At 31.8% G+C, this 16,900-nt stretch overlaps 1 protein-coding gene across 5 annotated transcripts in view; it reads left to right on the top strand.

Moving 5' to 3' along the window:
* The window catches only part of Ypel (Yippee-like), a 155,481-nt gene that overhangs the window by 25,738 nt on the left and 112,843 nt on the right, over positions 1-16,900 (top strand). Inside the window, exon 3 of one of the 5 annotated variants that reach the window (XM_088184871.1) lies at positions 10,223-10,295. The exons of the other annotated variants lie outside the window; for them this stretch is intronic. Within the exon in view, the coding sequence (XP_088040997.1) occupies positions 10,223-10,295 (73 nt within the window). The remainder of the gene's footprint in view (positions 1-10,222; positions 10,296-16,900) is intronic. 5 annotated transcript variants of the gene reach the window in all.

The following is a 16,900-nucleotide window of genomic DNA, read 5'->3' as shown; positions in this document are numbered from 1 at the left end:
AAAAGGCTATGCAACAAAATATTTTAAACATACCTTTGTATATCTAGCTGGCTGAATATTTAATTTAACTTTACAATCTTACTACTAACACGTGGATTTGCTAATTAACATTATACTACCATACAATTTTTTGCATCAACATATTTATAAGGTCATCGAACAGTTAGATCAATTTTGGCTATAAAATTTAAAAACGTGTATAGAAGTACACCTATACATATTTCCATCTACAGATTTATAAGGTCCGTTGAACTTCAGAGACCGTGTAGTTTTTTGCTCTTATATTGTAATAAAACACCTTCGCGCTGTCTTGTAAATGTTTTATTACATAATATAGTACGTGTCGCCAATAATATGTAAACGTGTTTTTGGCAAATAATTGGATTTTGCGTATTCAATTCGACGCGTAACGGAGTTATCTAATGTTTGCGCCCCTGGCAGCTCGTGTCAAAAACATCTATTCGGACTTTTTTTTCATTTCTCCACTCTGCTTGCTTTTTTCAGGCTTGTTTATTTTTTATGTGTTTTTCTTACAAAGCAGAAACGTATTTTCAAAACATGTGCGCTGGAGAATAGGCGCAGCGGATCAAGATTTGCATATCTCAGCAGTTTGTTACAATCGATAGATTTATAGGACAGTCGTTAAAAAAAGAATGATGGATATTTACTTTTTTTCTTCTCTTTTAACAGCTGCTTAGTAAAATACTTTTTTCCGTTGCAAGCTTAGATATTATGCTGGAAGTGTAGATTAAAATTGCAGTGTTTTAAATACAATGGAAGGTTTCTTATAATACATTTTTACTAAAACCAAGAAAAAAAACAGAGGATATTGCATCTTAAAGACCAATAAGTATCTTATCAGGTACTTAAACAATATTTAAAAAAATACTATTAAAAATAATCAAACATGTTTTAAAGGAACTTAATCTTTTACCAAATCATCAAGTTGGCTTTATAAATATATATTATAAAATAAAGCAGGTGCATAGGTTGGCAAAATATATTGTGGTTGATTATATTCTTGAAACTCGGGCTAAAATCTATGACCAAAAGTGATTATTCATCAATAAGGATAAAGTAGACAATATCGGGATCACCCAAAGTCCCTCGTTGTGACTATAAAAAAATAGGGTTTCCCATAAAAACATAATAAAATTTCCCATAGTAAAATTCTTACTAGTTTCCACCTGCGTCTTACTGACTACGAAATCACACCCGAAAGTAGAATCTCGAAAATATTAATAAAGACTTTGCAATTAAAAAATACTGCTCAACCGTATATTTAGATATTACCCAGGCTTTTTGCAAAGACTGCTTTCACACAACATATTCTTAATAATTCAATCCTTTTGGAGATGTACGTGGACGTGTGGTCCTACTTTGCCCTAAATATCCGATCAGCACATTGCGCTTGAGTAGTGCCTGCGTGACAAATACACTCTTTAATTCATGAGTTGGGCCACCGTGCAATCCATAACCTACATCGGCAACAGTATAAACAAAGATTGCAGGCATACCTTACATAAACGTTCTTAAACGTTCAAAAAGCTTTTAACCAAATTTACGCACCGGCGTGAGAATCTAATTATTACTTAATTAAGTCATAAATGTCGACAGGTACCTGACATAAAAAGAAGGGCATAGCATTCGATGCAAATCGGTACTCGACAATAGACGGCTTTAGTTAAAAGCATTCGTCATTATTGCAAGTGCTATTACCAAAGGACATCGTTGGGGATCTTTTCAATTGGCGAGCGCTATTGTATTATAAATACGGGTATGCAAACAACCAACAATCACTTCCATTGCAACTGCAGTTTCATTAAAAAGGTCAGGACAGTTTTATTTAACAAGTAATTGTGACAAATATAATCTCATGATCAAAGAGTGATCCTGATCATTTCATTGATTTACCTTATAGTTTCAATCTACTTCAATTCCAAAATCATATATGCTGACTGGTGTAAATAATTGAAAAAAAAAGTTTTTGCTTAATTGATGATGATTACAATGTAACTGGGGATAAATCGCAGGTGTATGCAGATCTAACGATATTAATAATATAATAAATAGTGTCTATATTTATCTAGACAAATTTGAATAACCACGCGCGTCAACGTAGCAATTTATTATTATTATTATTTCTTTAAAATATACTGCTTATAAGTTCTCAACGTTACATTGGTTGTATTTTTATATTATTAAATTAAACATTTGGTCGTTTACAAAAAAGTTCAGCAAGAGCTTTTAATCTAATTCAAACATACCTATAAAGATGAACGCAATGATTCATCCGTTGACTTTTAAGCGGCAGTTAAGCACATGTTAACGTCTGTTGGTGCAGTTTGCATAACCATCGTTTATTTTCACCAAAAAGCGTGCCACTGAATAAACATTTCGTTGGTGTTGTGGCCTACTTGCTATAGTTTTTTGGATCAAAGCCAAGTTGGACGTTTACGAAATGCAATGCGCCTATTTCCCTGTTTTTATTGTGCTTTTACAGAGCTTACAAGAAGTCATCTATGCATTGGCTTTAATACACATGAATTTATACTTATCTTTGTGGATTGTGTGATTAATTCAAATAAAAGTATACGATTGTGTTGTAACGCTGCGGTGGCAAATTTTAGGGTCGGTCATGGTTAGATAAATTAAATTAGGATTCGAAAACCGTAAAAGCCCCCGAGCTATGAACGTAATCAGCTAATCAGATATCGCATGGATATTTTTTGCAGTAAAACGTCACCAAGACAAATATAACAAAGAACAACCAATATAAATGATTGATTATATATAATTCGAAATAAATTACTTATCCCTTGAGTTTTTACTCATGTAAATGTAGCGATAATTCGAAAATAATGTACTGTAAATGCAATTTAATATGTGTACATAAATATCATTACTTTTGAACGAGTTACATTAGATTGATGTAAGTACTTCATATCATATAAATTAATAGCGAACCTAGCTTTATTTATTTATACATACATGAAAATAACTTAACTCTAATCAATATATGTTTACCAATATCAATATCTTCTAGATACTATAGAAAAAAATGAGAGATTTGAACCTATTTAAATATAGCGATTTCTCTCGTTGTAAAGCCCATATGTTCAATCAGCACTTTCTACTTAAAAATTGTGTAGGATCCCCCTACAAAAGCTTGATACGAATATATATAAACTTCTGAGTTATCTGCGTCATTCCTAATGTTTTTCTTGAGTATTTCTCGTTTCTCTAAAAATTTGCTGATATTTCTAGAATTTTCATGGAAGCTTTTTTTTTAATTAAATTTTTATCAATATTTTAAAATAATTTTTTTATACCGCTGTATAAGAAAAGGTGGGTCCATGCCAGATGTTTGAAAAATATACATATGATCTTGAAAGTTTTTAATAGAGGTCGTAAGTATTTGAATGGCAAAAAAATGTTCATGACTTTCGTAACTATTCGAATCGGCACTATCTTTGATTTGGTAATCTAAGAACTACGTTACTAATCAGATAAGAAATGTTCCGCGTGAGTATTAGCAGATTTAAAAAATGTTTGGGGGATTTCCACAGAGCTACGCCATAAAACTTTTTAAAAGAGGTTTATTATCTTTATCTTGATCGAAATATGAAAAAGTTTTTTGAAAATCTCTTCGTCGTTTGCTCTGTAATCAATCGTAAGTAGATAGATCCGTTCTGGTTCTTCGATGATATGCCTATTGAAGTTTATTCTCTTCAAAGATCAAACAATTCTGATCAAATGTTCATCAATAATATAAATATATCTACAATAATATACTGTATTATTATTATCACATACTATATATATAACATATTTTTTTTATTAAAAAAATTGTGAAATGAAAAACATTGAGAATCCGGAATGTCTAGTCATGCCCGTTACAAATGTTTGGCTCAAGCCGAGCAGAAAACTCCTGCTTGCTCGTCATTATACTGTTGGCTTCCGTATTGCGCAGACGCGGCGTTAAGCCTACGAATAATGTTACGTAGAAGTAAAACTATCTTTAGTGCTTTATTGGTCCTTTGAGTCCCATTAAGACGGTCATTCCACGTAGGTTAATTCACGCAAAAAATAATAATTAACGCGGACTTCTCCTCGAAGGAAGAGGTTAAAATTTTTCTCCTAGCATAGTAACTGATTATAAACAGATATCAAACATATTTAATAGTTATTGTCTCTTTGTCAATTTCGGAATTTGGCTTAAATATGATTATTAAACTGCAATGTATGATGTTAAAATATTTAATTGTGTCAAATGATCTACACATTTTACGTACTAATAATTTATTTCCTAATAATATTATTATATACTATTTTTTTACTGTAAACAAGTAACGCTAAAATTGTAAATGCAATATTTATAAAATGATCTCACTCGCGAATTGCGGTTAATTGAAGTTTTATTGCACACACTCATAAAATATCACCAATTTTATGTACATAAGTCTATAAAGTTTATATAGCTTTTCACGTACTAATTGAAAGACGTTTCATAATTTTTCGTTTTTGCTGACGTTGAGCAATACTTAAAAGGTCATTCATTGCGAAATTATCAACGGTTGATCCAACGCTAACCATCGGTTACAATTTGACGTTTAAAAATAACCCCCTTTTATTATAATTTTCCACAATTTTTCAACCCAAATCATATCAAAGTCTAGAACCGCCTTGCCGGAATAACAATTTTCCAAGCGTATCCCCGACGGAAAATTCATCAGATTAAATCTCTTTATTAAAAAAACACCAAAAAATTTAACCACGAATCGGGTTGAAGGCATTCCGTGACCTTTGCTTGAACCATGAACTTCATTAATCATTTACTGTTAAAAGTTTATTCGGTCAAAGTGCCGCGTTGCTGTCGGATTTACGTATTTAGAATTCTCTTAAAGCTAATAAGATGAAATGTCACATTGTCCATAAAGAAAAATCGTGCTAAATTATGGCTTCGCGTTTAGGGGTGGCAAAGAAGCCTATGGCATGTTACGCAAACTTTAATACTGAATCTGAGGTGTCGTGTGTCAATCAAAGTTCATCACGAAGCGTATAATTGGTCAAATTGATCAACAGGTGAGTTTTCAGCTCCGTGTGACATACACTCTTTTAGTCACAGGTTGTTATTTTGTGGAACTCCATTGAGAATTCGTAATTTGTATATCGATTGACATACACCAAAGAAATAAAAGTTTTTAATTGAAAAAATGGTAATTATTATAAAAAAATGTTGCTTACAATTTCAGTTAGGCGTGTCGAAAATTAATTAGATTTTAATGTTATTGTGTTTTAAAATATTTAAATTTTAATGTAAATAATCCTTTTATTTTTGGAAAATATAAATTCAATTATCACTGTCGACGTAAGAATCAAACCTTGATGTATTTTTTCCTAAATATATTAATTGTTGTAAGTAACTCCTAGTTCCCGGTTTTATATTTTAGACCAACCAGGTCAATCAGATCGCTTTTTTTCCATTTGTACAATACAGACATATATCCATGATGACCGTCGACAAGCTTTAGTGGACTAGCTACACGGTTTCCGTCCGCGTTATTTGATGGTTATTAACCTCTTATTCTCTACGAAGACGATGACAAAATTCAGGTTGACGTCGTCTATACTGAATTTTAAATAGCATATGAAAAAGTTCATTACGAATTACATAAGAATTTTTTAAATTTCTTCACAGCTTTGTGAGCTCCGACGAGTATTTCATACGTTTTGCCATACCGCAGGAATTCAATTTGGATCCACTTCTTTTCCTTATCTTCATTATTGACATACATGCATATGGCCATTGGTAACTTATAATATTCATTACATGCTGATGACCTGAAAGTGTGTTGAAGTATTCGCACAAATGCAGTATTATTAAAGTGAAAACTTTAAGCATTTTCAAGTGTTACATTATTACATTTTGATTTGCTACGCGCATTGTCACTTGAATAATTTATTGCTGATTTAGGTTCTGTACGATATGCTAATTTATATAGCCCTTAAATTTGACACCATTGTTGTATATCTTGTAGTTAAAGAAGGTTGAAGAAAAATACGGTAGTATTCGTATTTGTATCCTAGTATTTTTTTAGGAATGTTGAAGTGAAATGTATTGTATTTTAGACTATTTTATGTACATATATTCGAAGAAGTTCTAGAGTGTTGCCAGTATACGATTGTGTTGAAACGATTCTTGTGACTCGGCTCTAGCACGCGCGAATGTATGTGTAAAAATTGGAAACCATGGCGTTCACTGCTATAGCAGCTACTTAATTATAAATATAAACATTTAGTCAATACGTTTTTATAAGTATTTACAAATAAAGTGGTAGTATTAACTATTACATACTCAAGTTGCTATTATATATGTGTGGGGTTCAAACAATAGTCCTCTAGAAACCTAAAATAAAAAAAGTTTGGCCGAACAAAATTCGATATGAATTACAATCTCAGTAGTACGTGTCTTTTATCATTTTCGGACGGTCGCCTGCAAATGTTCAATTAGAAAGTTACACTTTCACCAAAGAATGTATCGGACGCGGAGCTAAACAATAACGTGATTGGTCCTACATGAACATTCTCTCCTATTCGTTATAGTTTCATAGAAGAACCAGTATAAAGGATTTGACACTAAGTCACATCACCACATACTTACTCATGGACAAACATTTCTCACCCACTCACTCTATGAATCACAACCACAAGCTCGACCCAACTGACCACGAGACTAAGAATGTCCCTCATTCAACACTGGCATATGTATATTTTCATGATATTTAATAAACGGCTCTTTCGGAGTTTAACTGGTTGAAAAGTCATACCACTCGGTCACTAATCCCGAAATATTCATATCTTAACCGTACATTTTTTTATCATGATTTTCTTATAAAAGAAAAATAAGATCGTTATAATAAAAATACAATCAAAAGTTGCTTGAGTTTTGGAAGCCTTGGACTGTATTGATTTTCAAATCACACAAGAAAATTTTATGATAGAAACGATTTTCGATTCAATCATTCTAGAGAAACCCAAAAGACGCTGAATGAAAATGTAGTTCAATGAATTCTTGCTCAAATGTAAAATTGTACTTATTTGGACGTTAAATATATATTTTTGCCATTTCTAGTATTATAACCCATTACATACACAATACGCTATTTTATAACATGACCCTAACTTGCCCATTTCATTTTCCCTTACAAAAGCCTTTCATCCTGTTCTTGAGAGCGACCTGCAAAAATACACGAATTACGCTATTAGTGTGCTGGTTTTTCCCCCTTAATTTCTTCGAGAATGGGTCGCAAAGTGAATTCGCAATGTTAAATTGAATATTTAACGCGAAATCGACACAACAACAATCCCGGTACGTAAAAAGCTGAGCTTACTACGTCACGGATCGATCCGTTACTACGTGGTTAGTGCGTGCGAGGCTCCCAAAAGCGGCCTGACCTTGAAAACGACCCTCGAGGGTTTCCGATTTTATTTTCGTACCAAGAATGCGCCTTCGAAATTCAGCTGGAAATTTTGCGAAATTCTATTGATGTTTTCTATTTCTCACGCCATATTTATCATTTAAATTTTAACTTAATAAAGTTATAAACTTGTGGTTCTTAAACTTTGTATTTATCATATGCGCGAGTATCGTGTTAAAGTATGAGGTTCTGGAGAGAAAAGCTAAGGGTCGATTTACTCTTGAGTACCCTTTCGTGTTCTTCTAATCTTACTTTAATTGCTCAGCTCGTCTATCCTATATATGTTACGTTGCACCCTTTGCAAATTAACTTGTGTAACATATTCCCTTTGACGTAAATTAGTCTAGGTCTTAAGTGACGGCTTAGTTGCATTGCGACAAATTAAACTATACTAGAACTAAATTGTATGTAATATTAGCTAAGATGTAAATTAATTTCTGTATGAATGTTGTTTTGTCATAATAGCAATTACTAGACAAAACCATTACACAACCATCAACTGTATTTTATGTAATCACCCTTTTAAGTCAGTAAATGTTTATTCTCATTATGTGCTAACTGTTATTGTCTCATGATAAGTTTGCAACACATAGCTTTAAAAATTGAAGCACTAAATTTATTCATCGTTGACAATTCTTAAAAGATCGTGCGCATTCACTTCCTGATTTGAGTTTTGGGAAAGCGCATATTTAACCTATATCTCAAAACGTCGTCGTTCTCTTATATGTGGAAATGTACAAAAGTCACACTGATTCATAAAAAAATGTAATATTTTAAACATTAAGAATTAAAGACCGGTCTTATTAATATATATTTACGACCACTGTTATGAAATCATGGAGCAATAGCATAGTTTTCTCTATGTTTCATTGATATTTGTACTAAAAAGTTTGACTATGTTATAAGAAAATGATCGACATTCGTTATAAAACTTTAGTCTGTAGTTATTTTAAAACAAGATCCCTAAGTCAACTATTAATATCATGTGGCATGATTGCGAAGCTAAGAGAGATAAAATCGTTTATTAATATTTGAGTGGCATGCTAGTATAATGCCTGCACTACACTCTCTGGAAGTTGGCCAAGGTTGGCCAAGGACGGAGAATATAGAAGGTTACTTCGGTTGAGTTCGGTCTAAAATCTCTCGGAAGTTGTCCGATCTTACCGAGAACGGGAGGTAAAGTGGGGGTAATTCAGTCGACTTGGCCAGCTTCGAGCGCTTCCAAGAATTGTCGGCAAACGGACCAAAGTCAAAGAGATTGAAGTCGGAGCTGCTCTTTCGAGCGGTGAGATACTTCCCCTTTCGCTCTCTCGCGTGTTAAGGGACGAGAGTGAGAGAGATAATGATATGGTTTTTCGCAAACTGAGATAGAACGAGTAACTCAGTTCAATTTCAGTATGCGCGTAGGCGTCCTATGGTTAACACGCACGTCGAGCGCTGCATCGTGGTCACGTGGTCAAATTATAATACCACATGCTTATCGGGGACTTCAACAGACTCTTACTGACATATTTGAATATTTTAGGGCATCAAAAGGGATTGATATATTTATATTATATTTTTTTTTGTATAAAATTAAATAACTAAAAAATAATTAGTGGTACTTGATTTTGTTAAAAAAAAAACGTATCGAATATTCTTATGTATTTTCCTAGATCGGCTTATATAAATGTCACACCATAACGAATTCTTATTTAGAATCGATGGCGACAAATTCTAGGATAGTCACAGATGTGGTGTTCGTATTCTGAAGTATCATTTTTATGCCTTATGGCATTTTGCAAAAGCCGACAAAGATTTTGCATAAATTTAATATTTACGACCGAAAAGTTTTCACTGATATTGTATTGGTGAGTGTCCACACAAACTTTTATAATTATTAGTAGTGTAATTTTAATAATATGACAATTTAAAAATTGCGATTATTTGGTACATTTTTCGATCGCGCGCAAATATGCCAGCTGCACGTGACAGCAGCCGCCGTGCGTACGTCATTCACGCCCGCCGTCCGGACGGAATATTTGGCCTATATATCTTGGCCGTCTTCAGTTGAACTTCGGTTCGGACAACTTCCAGAGAGTGTAGTGCAAGCATAATATCGGGCGTCGTTTGAGAACATTAGATATCTGAAAAGCTATAGGTTTACATACATACGTCTTCTTATTCTTCTGCTAAGCTTATTATGTATTATTATGTCTGGATTATGTTCATGAAGTAATCTTAGTATACCGTCTGGACATGTCTAGTAATTTTACTGTAATATGGGACACATCGTGAAGGTTAATTAGTAAATGATACCCGACAAGTTTTCAATAAAAAATCCATTTTAATGATCATATGACAATTTCAGAAGTGTATTTTTCTGCGTTCTCCCATTGAACGAAATTTGTTATTTATGTTTTATCCAATAGAAGAATGGAAGAACGAAAAACTTCTTATTTTTCGGTTGAAAAATCGTCCTGTGCCCGTCATTATGCTAACGATCGCTAATACCTCTTGATAATACGTTAACCAGAAGTGTAAAAAAATCATAATTTAAGAGAAAAATATTAAAGCTTTCATAATGTCTACACAACATAATAATTGATGTAGTATTATCAGTTATTTATGAACATTTTTTAAATGCTCAATTTGCTTATTTATAAGCCGAAACTTAATCAGCGTTTTTTCATGAATTACTGAATGAATTTTGACGTCAAAGAAAACGGGAAATATTCTTAATCTTGCCTCTTTTTTCTCAGATGTTCTTTCAGCACGTCGTTCGACTTGTTGAGAGTATGCGACTCGGCTCACGTGTGACCATTTTCCGAGAACGTAAATATATTTTTATCAGCAGATTTTTTACTTTTCTCTCTTTCGTTTTGGTGTTTCGTTTTTATGACTGTCTTCGGTTGTTTTCAGACGAATATGTCGAGATAACTGTAAATATGAATAATCTATTGTTTAGATGCCGCTAGTTGCATTAATATTCGTCGGCAAAAATGATTAAGTAAATGTATTGTAAAAATATTAACGGTGCCCCGGTGTATTTAATATAAATTTAAATATAATCATTGTAAGAAATGTTTTATTTTATGGAGTATTTTATTATTTATTTTAATGATTCGCTGAACATTTCGCTTTATAAAAAAAAAGATATTTGATAAAACTTCAATCGAATATTTTTTGTATTAAATTAAAGCAAACTGTGTACAATCGCAAAGACTCACTTAAAAATTCGATTATTATTTTTTTTAGCTGTAACATACATTTTTTAATATTTAATGAATAATATTAAAAATTGCGCTATACATTTATTTTTACTTACATTTATTATTTGAATATACATTTAATTTATTCTATAATAAGAGACGTATTAATAAAATAATAGCAATATAAAAAAAAAAACTTATTCAATTCAATATCATCATTGTTTCTCAAAAACATATATATTTATATTTTTAGATTCGCGAGCATTAAACATTTATTTTATTTACACATATATATATATATATATATATATATATATAGAGCACGAAAAAATTAAGCACATAATCAACTTAATTTTAAAATTCTCCCATAAAAAAGTAGTCTAGTGCGCATCCTTTCCAAACAAAGGGTAGTTTTTCAATGTTATTTATGAATGATTAACGTTTCGGGACAAATGTGCTATTAGGTGGTCCATGTAAAATTTCAAATTATTAACGCAGTTATTTGGTCACAAGATCTCTCTTCCGTTGTTAAGTCAAATGTACCTCTCTTTCGAGACGGGATAATATTTTATGTTTGTTCGAATTGTTCATTAGGATGAGCTGTAAAATTCTGCAGGTGGGTGAAACCCCTACATTATCTTACTTACAGCTTTAAAAAGTTTTTTATATTTGCTCTACATTTCTGATATTGGTTCTTGATTGATAAATTTATAGTGTATAGAATGTAATAAAATTATGTTATGATTTTTTTATTAGGTTAAATACATTAATATTAAAATCTGTAATATCATGATAAAAGTGATAACTCATGATTGCATTAATTAAAAAAACACACCCTGGTATAATAAATATTCATTATATAAAAGCTCATTATAGTAGGTGTGCTTTTATTGTTGGTTAAGGATATTTAATACTGTTACACAGCTGGCTGAACGAGTCGGAACTGATATCGTGGGTGCAATTAGATACGAGGAGAACTCAAAGGGAAAACTTTTAGGGGACTCTCTTTAATCCACCCTGAAATTCAATAGATGTACATTCGCTGAATTTGATAATGAAAATTACAACGTGATATTTTTAACAGAACAATATATAAATAAATTATGTCAGCTTAAATGGTATTTTTTCAAGAATAAATTGACTTAGTTATATTATATATATGTATGTATATACAATTTTTATGTAAAAAACACACACAAATAATTGTAGGCACAAAAGTATGATTGTTTGTTTACTTTGTCTGAATACATAAAAAAAACAACTTCCATTTTCATTAGGCTATAGACACCAACACCAAATAAATGAATCGATTTATTAGATGAGAATTGGACAAAACTTTGGAAATCACTATAAACTTTTATTCAAATATATTATGTTTTACAATTTTATTTTACATCCAGTCTTTAGTTGTATGTTCGTTTAACTTTAGATTTAACATGTCTAAAGTAAAGAAAAAAATATGATATTTTTTGTTAAATTTTTTATGCGTTTCGTGGCATAGGAAAAGCTGCTTTAAATTTAATTTAAATATTTTAATATAAATTTCTTTAATGAAAAGCTTGACAAAAAGGGAGTTCTTGTACCTTTTTTGTTAAAAAAAAAAGCAATTCTCAATATATTTTATTTTTATTTAATGTAGAAAAAATATGTTAGAAAGTGTATGTATAAAGAGTATGTTTTAGGTCAAAGTGCTGTCATTGTTGTCAACGCAGCGTAGCACTTACTCGGAAATCCGGACAGAGTATAAGTTAATTACTTGTACATAGCGCTACTGTCTTTTAAAGTAGGATTTCAATCCGTAGCAGTCTTAATTCGATTCATGCTGTGCCACTGATTTTCCCACCGTAGCAGCATTATCAGATTTACGATCATGTCGTGTGAACGTAACAAGTTTCGATCGTAATACATAGATTATAGCAAAACGCCCCTGGTCACCAAAGTCGCGAGCCACTCAATAAGGAAGCTGCGCACGTTTTCGTGTTTTTTGCGATGGTCGTCACGCCGATTACGTTTTTCGCCTTCGCGACATTGACATTGTGATTGTGTTTGTGTTTGTGTGTATGTGTGGCTAATTTTTTTATTGCATAATAAAAATAAAAATGGTACTGAAATTAAAAAAAAAGGAATTACTTTTTCTTGTCCGTATTGTTTATGTCGGGTTAAGTTATTTAAATGGCGTACGTGATTTTGAAGTGGCTGTAAAACAGTGAACTTTGAGATTCAGGGCTTTACCCCAGTTTTTATTTTCACTGTGAATATTTTTTTAATGAATTATATATTCTGAAGCTCAAGGTCGTGGTTTTGAATTCATATAAAAAATGTACCTAGACCGGTTTCTCTGATCTCCATTCGGCGTGGCAAGCGCGGTTCTGAATATAATAACGGAGCAGGGCCGTCCCTAGCTTATTTAGCGCCCCAGGCAAAAACAATATGGTTTGCCCCAACCCATATATATTATCAACCACGCAATACATATGCATTTAAATATTTATAGTATTTCAAATTAAATATATGTATTAACTATTACCGACATACACCACTGGTTTATCGTATTAATATATATATTCATCAGGGTTCTAGTGCAATATGTTTTTTTAGAAAGGATATCATTAAATTAAATTTTGATATATTATATATCAGAGGTAGAGGATAGGTGCATATGTTTTTAGCATGGTTCTAAAAAGGTTACTAAGCGAATCTAAGTGACATTTGCTTGATAGATATATCTGAGGTTGAATTGTGTAACGGGAATATTTTGACCTTACGGTGGTATTTGTCTTCCGGTGATATATTGTTTCCCGTAACCGTTTTGTAACACAGAATTTTCATTCTTTGAGAATCCTTGCGTGTTATTTAGTCGTAACGAGAGCCTTTGTGTGATCGCACTATTGTCTAGTTTATCTTATTATGTTGATTCTATCTGTCGTTACATATTAATATACATATGTGTCGTGATACTTGAATTATTCGCAGCAAACATTTTTTTATATGCGTCGTCCCCCAATTAAATATTATAATCTTGATTTTTATTGCTCCTAATTGTTAGCCCGAGCGTTGTATTTTATGTCAACGTCAAATTCAGGGTTGAAACGTTTCAAGAATACTCATACAAATAATAATGTATTTATATTACATATAATATATTTAATTTGCCTTTATGCTTCCTTATCATGACATTTTTCAATACAAAGGTCCACTGTAAAATATATACATACATACATGTATATTGTAATATGTATATTTATCACATATGAGATTAAGTTTTCGCGCTATGAATACGTGAATGAAAAGCTGTTTAGAATAATATTTATTTGACTTAACGTGTAACGACATTTAGTAATATAAATTAACCTTGAGACTCTGTGTGTATGTGTCGAGTCGGCTTTGCACACCGTTCACGTCTAATTATTATTATATACACTTACACGTAGTTTAAAACGTAGTTCACGGACCTCCGTGGTTGACTCGACTAATTCGATTTTTGGTATAGTCACGTTTGAAAATGTACGCTTAGATTAATTCAATTGTAATATTTTTATGCTCTTTGATAGCTGAGCTCTTAAAAAATAAGTTGAATATAATTTTTTTTTTTTATTGTATATTTTGCTTTAGTTAAAGTGTGTGGTCTGTCGATATCGAAGTCGTAAAATTGAGCAATGATCTCCGGGGGCCACTCAAAGTACCTGCTAGTTGTTATATAATTGATAATATAATAATTCGTCACAATATATCTACAAGTATTGTCAGCAGTCTTTAGTGGACCAGCAATACGGTTTTCTTCCTTGTCGTTTAACGGTCATCATCAAAATCCGTCAATTTAAATAAAAGTAAATCCGTAAATTTAAATTTAACTAAAATACAGATTGACATAGTATATATTATGACTTTTAAAAATCATACGACAATTATGTTAGGAACTTATTTATTCTTTAGAAATTTAACAACTAAGATGTGTCTTAGCGGTTTTTATTATTACTTAAGTGGCTGTCATCAGTATTTAAGCTATGGTACGAGTATTTCCTTTGTTCTTAAAAAGTATTGATTACAAATGATATTATAATTAAAAATAAATGTTTCTAATTTCACTAAAATAATAAATGTTTACGAGACATAGCCAAAATATAAATGCTGAATTACATTTATATAAAAACATATTTTCAATTAAGTTAATCATAACTTTCAGCCACTCTAGAATAAAGTATTTTAAATTTAGACAAATATATATAATGGAGTATATCCCACTTTATAGTTTGCCTGTAAGTATGGCTTCACTAAAAAATAGTTTTTCCACTTCCACCCACCCACTTAATCCACCCAAGATTAAAAGTGTTTTTGAGAAACGGGATGAATTAAGAAAGACTCATTGGTTTAACAATGACGAATATCCATAGGGATAATGATGTGAATTTAAATGCAATTATTGATAATTATGCAAATATAGATGATAGGAAGGCAGATTTTTTATTGCAGTAGGTAATGAAAATATGTTAAATATATAAACAATTAATAATATTACATATATGTATAATATTATATTATTAATATTAAAGTATGTTTTTTTATTAATTTGTGACATTCTTTATTTGTAAATGTATAGGTATATTACATTGAGCAAAAATAGTAAATAATAATATCAAGTAATATTTTTTTCAAAACATCGCTCCTTCTTTGGCAAATTCATTGATCCGCCCCTGGACATACATGCGGCAATCGAGAGCTCAGAATATGTATTCAATGCTGGCGACCTGAAGTCGCCGTGGAGCTGGTTGGTTGATAACTTGATTTTGGCTATCAAGTTTTGTTCTAGAGAATCGCGATTGAGTCCCTTATTCTTGCCGTAGCGGCTAGATCGTCAGCGCTCTATAACATAACGCTTCCCTTACACGAGTTAATCAGCTTCACAACGAGAATGACAAACAATGATGTTTACGGCAGCAGACACTAAGGAGCTGAGACAATTTATGTGAAATTGTGCAAATCTCTTTCAGGTGTGCCTCACACATTTTTTTATTTTTAAAAACTTTTCATATGCATTTTAAATAAAACTAGGTGTGTGTATGATTAAAAGTGCATTTTCAAACTAAGCTTTACAATAAAAGAAATACATTAGTCTTTGATGCATTGATGTTTTGGAGCTTCCTATCCCCGCGTAAAGCCCTTTTCTATAATTGATAACTAGAAGCTTAGGCGAATAGCGAACAAGTTTGCCCAATTAGTCCTAATGTAAAACTTACTTTTTGGTACTCGTCTATAGAAAATTGCACTTGCCGCGAGAGCAAATTGTTTAATATTCTTAGGGGTGGCCACTCGTTTCCGAGCGTTTCCACTGCGACGGCGTCGACACAATAAAATTGCTTTTGACGTGAATTTTTGCCTTCTAAAAACTGATATTTGTTTTTGCGCTCTTCTATTGACCAAAATTCGGTTTGAAAATACTTCGATCAGCCTTTTTATATTAGAAGTCCATAGTAATATCGGTAAAGATAGTTCATATTTTTAAAACATAGTTTAATATCGAAATGCAGTCAAACTGTGGAGCAATATGTGAGATGCGATCTTCTGTTTATTTTCCCCTGCGAGGTGAGTTGGGTTAGTTTGTATTTTGCACTTGACCTAATGAAATTTCTAAAACTATAATTGGTCTCAGTACTTTCATTGGGTTAGGTTTGGGTTTGAACAGCAAATAAACGTTTCACAACTGTCAAATTGAGTTTCATAGATATTTTAGAGCAGCATATAAGCGCCTATCAGTTAAAGTATTTTTTCGTTAGTAGAAATATATATCTACTGGTGAAAATGTATTAGGACTTGATGTATTATTTATTTATTTTGCTGCATTAAATCCATTTGTCAAATTACCGTTTATATCTATATAAATAATAAATTTATATAATTCAGCTAGTGCTAAATGGTTTCTATTTATCGTATTCCGAATGTTGTGACTTTTCATTCAGCTAAATGTTGATGTTTTTTATATGCAGTTTTTTGCACAAAAATATATTATAGATTAATCAGACATACATTAAAAACGTGGGTGCGTAAAAATTTATATTTGAAGTGGATCTCTCGCCTCTAGTTCCTTTTTCGTTAGTCTTGAGTGTTTTATATTTGCCCTTAATCAAATGAAAGAAAAGGTTAATCGAAGACCACTATTTTTTAATTTCGCCTTCTGTATATCCCTTGGTGAAAACTTAAACCTTACGGGTGGCAAATTTGCGGACGACCATC

This window comes from Plectrocnemia conspersa, unplaced genomic scaffold (assembly GCF_051122295.1).
Source record: "Plectrocnemia conspersa isolate PC_06_02 unplaced genomic scaffold, ASM5112229v1 ptg000004l, whole genome shotgun sequence".
In the NCBI taxonomy this organism is placed as follows: domain Eukaryota; kingdom Metazoa; phylum Arthropoda; class Insecta; order Trichoptera; family Polycentropodidae; genus Plectrocnemia; species Plectrocnemia conspersa.
Note: the sequence above shows the minus strand (reverse complement) of the source record. Positions and strands in the feature narration are given on the sequence as shown.